This window comes from Populus nigra, chromosome 8 (genome assembly GCF_951802175.1).
Source record: "Populus nigra chromosome 8, ddPopNigr1.1, whole genome shotgun sequence".
In the NCBI taxonomy this organism is placed as follows: Eukaryota; Viridiplantae; Streptophyta; class Magnoliopsida; order Malpighiales; family Salicaceae; genus Populus; species Populus nigra.
Window position 1 is genome coordinate 2,367,638 of NC_084859.1, and position 3,326 is coordinate 2,370,963.

At 37.6% G+C, this 3,326-nt stretch overlaps 1 protein-coding gene across 1 annotated transcript; it reads right to left on the reverse strand.

Annotated features, from left to right (window-relative positions):
- Positions 1-646: 646 nt before the first annotated feature.
- LOC133700987 (dynamin-related protein 4C-like) lies at positions 647-3,103 on the reverse strand. The gene has a single exon (XM_062124733.1). It carries the CDS (start codon positions 2,845-2,847, stop codon positions 802-804), a length of 2,046 nt encoding a protein of 681 aa, XP_061980717.1. The 5' UTR covers positions 2,848-3,103; the 3' UTR covers positions 647-801.
- Positions 3,104-3,326: the final 223 nt, after the last annotated feature.

A 3,326-nucleotide genomic window follows, 5' to 3' on the forward strand; every position in this document is an offset into this window, starting at 1 on the left:
GACAATCAAGCCACATTTGGACATGTTTGTCTGAAAGGACCATACCGAGCAAACTCTAATATAGTTAAATTTAAAATCCAGGTCATGCAAGGGACCACATATAGGACAATATTAGATATAAAAATAAAAATAAAAAAACTGTATTAACAAGCTATTTTGTTTGAGATCTATTTTTTTATTTTTCTTTTATCAAACATAATGATACATAATTAAATAAAGATATTAAATAGCATGATATGTCATGAGATCATAATTTTTTATGTATATCAATCACTTAGCATTCTAGTCTTTGTTTATCTTTATAGATAAATAAATAAATAATAAAAAAACAACGAAAGGAGATATGCTAACAAATTATTTTTAAATATATTGACAAATTATTAAATAAAAATGTTAAATAATATATTATGTTGCGAGATCATATATATATATATATATATATATATATATATATATATATATATATATATTGGCATCACGGTTCAATCTTGGTTTATCGTTAATCATATAGTGAGAAATTAATTTTATTGAACACATTCATCACGCTTTTAAAGTAATTGAATTGATTTTTGATCCGGCAAGGAGGGTAGCACGGACACCGGAACTAGTGAAAGGAAGCTGCTGGGAATTTAGCAAACCAGAATCATAAATAGAAAACATCTTCATACTACTATTAGAACAAACACTAGGAAAACGAGATAGATTTACACAAACTCCTTCGTGCCATCAATATTAGAAACAAGAAAACAAAAGCCAAACGAGCATAGATAGGTATAGATAAATAGATAGACAGTACTTAAACTAGACATTTGAAGCAATTTTATCCATGATGTTTGCCATGACATTGTTGGACTCCCTCAGCAACTTGATGCTCACATTCAGCTTCTCACGCTTAGCAGCTACCGCTGGAGATTCCTCTAACATTCTTTCTATCGCACCATCATGCCTACCGACAAGCTCCTGGACGATCTCCTCTTCCATTTCCTTGTTCACAAGATTTCGAGCACAGAACTGCAAATGCAGAGCCATAAAATCAACCAACCTCCTCAAAACAATTTTCCAGTAAGCAGTCATTCTCATTTTCAAGTCGAAAGCTTGAAGCAAAACATGCTGCTTATACCCCCTGAGACCAGCAATTGGAACCACTCCCAAACCTTCAATCTTGAATGTAGCAACGTACCCATTTTCCAGGACATCACGCGTGAAATCATGCTGTTGAGCCATGAGCTTGTTCCAGTCATTCATGTATTCAGGATTGCTCGTATAATCTGTCAGTTTCTCCATTTGAACAATCTCTGTGACCCAATTTCTAGAATGCTCTTTCATTCTTGCTATGAGACTATGGCCTGCTCGTCGAGTGGACAACTGAAGCTGGTGGTAGTTTTCCGAGTGATGCATCAAAACAGATATGACCACACCTTCAATGTAAGTCCATACTTTGTCAACAAAGGCAACTGGTATGTGCGATACCTTTTCAACCTTTTTCTGCAGGATAGCAAGGAAGGTGGTGCGGGGAAGGAAATTTGGCAATTGAATCCCTTTGGCTTCCTCCAAAACCTGAATCTCATCCATCAGAAAGTTCCCTGTAAGGTCATTTTCAGAGCACTTATAAAGTTCACCTGAATATTGGTCGAGCATTTCAACCAATCTGGCAGTGCAATGCATAGTTTTATCTTCTAGATACTCATCATACTCTCCTCTCACAATGATCTTGTTTAGCGACTCTTTGGCGGATCCAACAATGCCCATGAAAGTTGTCAGGGCTTCACCAACCGAGGACAAAGTCTTAGGCATCCTGTTCAGTTCCGAGATACTTGCATTCAGCTTCTCATTAATCTTCCTCACTATCTCTGGCAAGCATCTTGCTATAATAGTTGCTTGAATTTGAACCAGTTTTTGAGCCAAAACTGGGATGCCCACCATGGATTTATCAATCTTGGATAGAAGAGGATGATTTTCAAACAAGTCAGCTTCTTCCTTGCGTGCTTCCTTGTAAGATTCATCACCAATACGATTTCTCACACAGACATAACCCAGACCTATATTCACATCATCAGCCGTAACCTTCTCAAGCAGTCCTTCTGGAGCTCTGTCTGCTTTGGTGACCGCGGCGAGAGTCCTCTCACCATTCTTATCCACTTTCTGTGACATCCTAATAGATTCACAAGTGGTAAAATCAACAGTTGCAGACAAAACATTAAGGATAATACTCTCATCAGGCCTGATGTACTCCATAATGATATCCGCTATCTGCTCATAGATGTTTTCAGGCTGACCATGTACAGGAACCCTAGTGATTCCAGGGAGATCAACCATTGTAAGGTCCGGAACGCCATTCTTTTTCACTACCAAAGTCAATGGTGTGTTCGATATGCCCTTAGCATTGCCTGCAATCTCATCAGTGGCAAGACTTATGGCATTGGCCATTTCAGCTTCACTGGCAGGTACTGTTTTGCCATTGAACTCCAAGGAAAGCTCTGGTTCTGGAGCTGTGTGATGTTGCAACCTCATTATGAGAGGTACTCTGGTGCAGATGCCCTGGCCACGAGGGAGGCTTATACCAGCTAGTGATTCAAGAACACTAGATTTCCCTGACGATTGATCACCAACAACAACAATGGTGGGGAGTTGTATGCCTTCTTTCATGACCTGGAGATGCCTAAGCTTGTCAACCGCATCAAGTAGAGGTCGAATACGTTCATTGAATGATGATACGATGGGGACATGGCTGACTCCCAGCTCTTGATGCTTTTCTTCAGTGATCTGTGGAAGTGATTCCACTTCGTTTTCCGAGCTATTCGACATTTCTTCACTCACTGAACCACAACGATTAAGCACTATACTCATTTTGTTGACAGAGAGAAACTTCGAATAATTGCCTTGCTCTTTTTTAATTTGTTATGCTTCAAATGAAGAGGGGAAAGTGAGCATTTAGTGAGTCAGGTGGGATGTGAAATAGTGTGGACTCGGGAATCTTCCTTTTTGCGACGACTGAAGATGAGACTTCCTTTTTGCGACGACTGAAGATGAGACTTTTGGGAAGCTTAACGAGGAAAGAGATGATCCGTACTAGGGTGGTTCCTTTCAAATGAGTGGCCTTCCCATCGAGTATTTAAAAGAGGTTTGTAACCTTGCGTGTTCTTTTCTGGTTATCGAGTGACGGTTTTGAAGTTTAATTGTGTTTATTTGTTGTGGTTATTTATTAAAATATTTATTTTATGTTAAAATATATTAAAATAATATTTTTATTTTTAAAAATTATTTTTAATATTAATACATTAAAATAATTTAAAAAATATATAAAAATTAATTTTAATTTTTTTAAT

What these genes read in the sequence shown, in the direction of transcription:
- LOC133700987 (XM_062124733.1), bottom strand. Translation starts at nt 2,847, where the DNA reads ATGAGTATAGTGCTTAATCGTTGTGGTTCAGTGAGTGAAGAAATGTCG.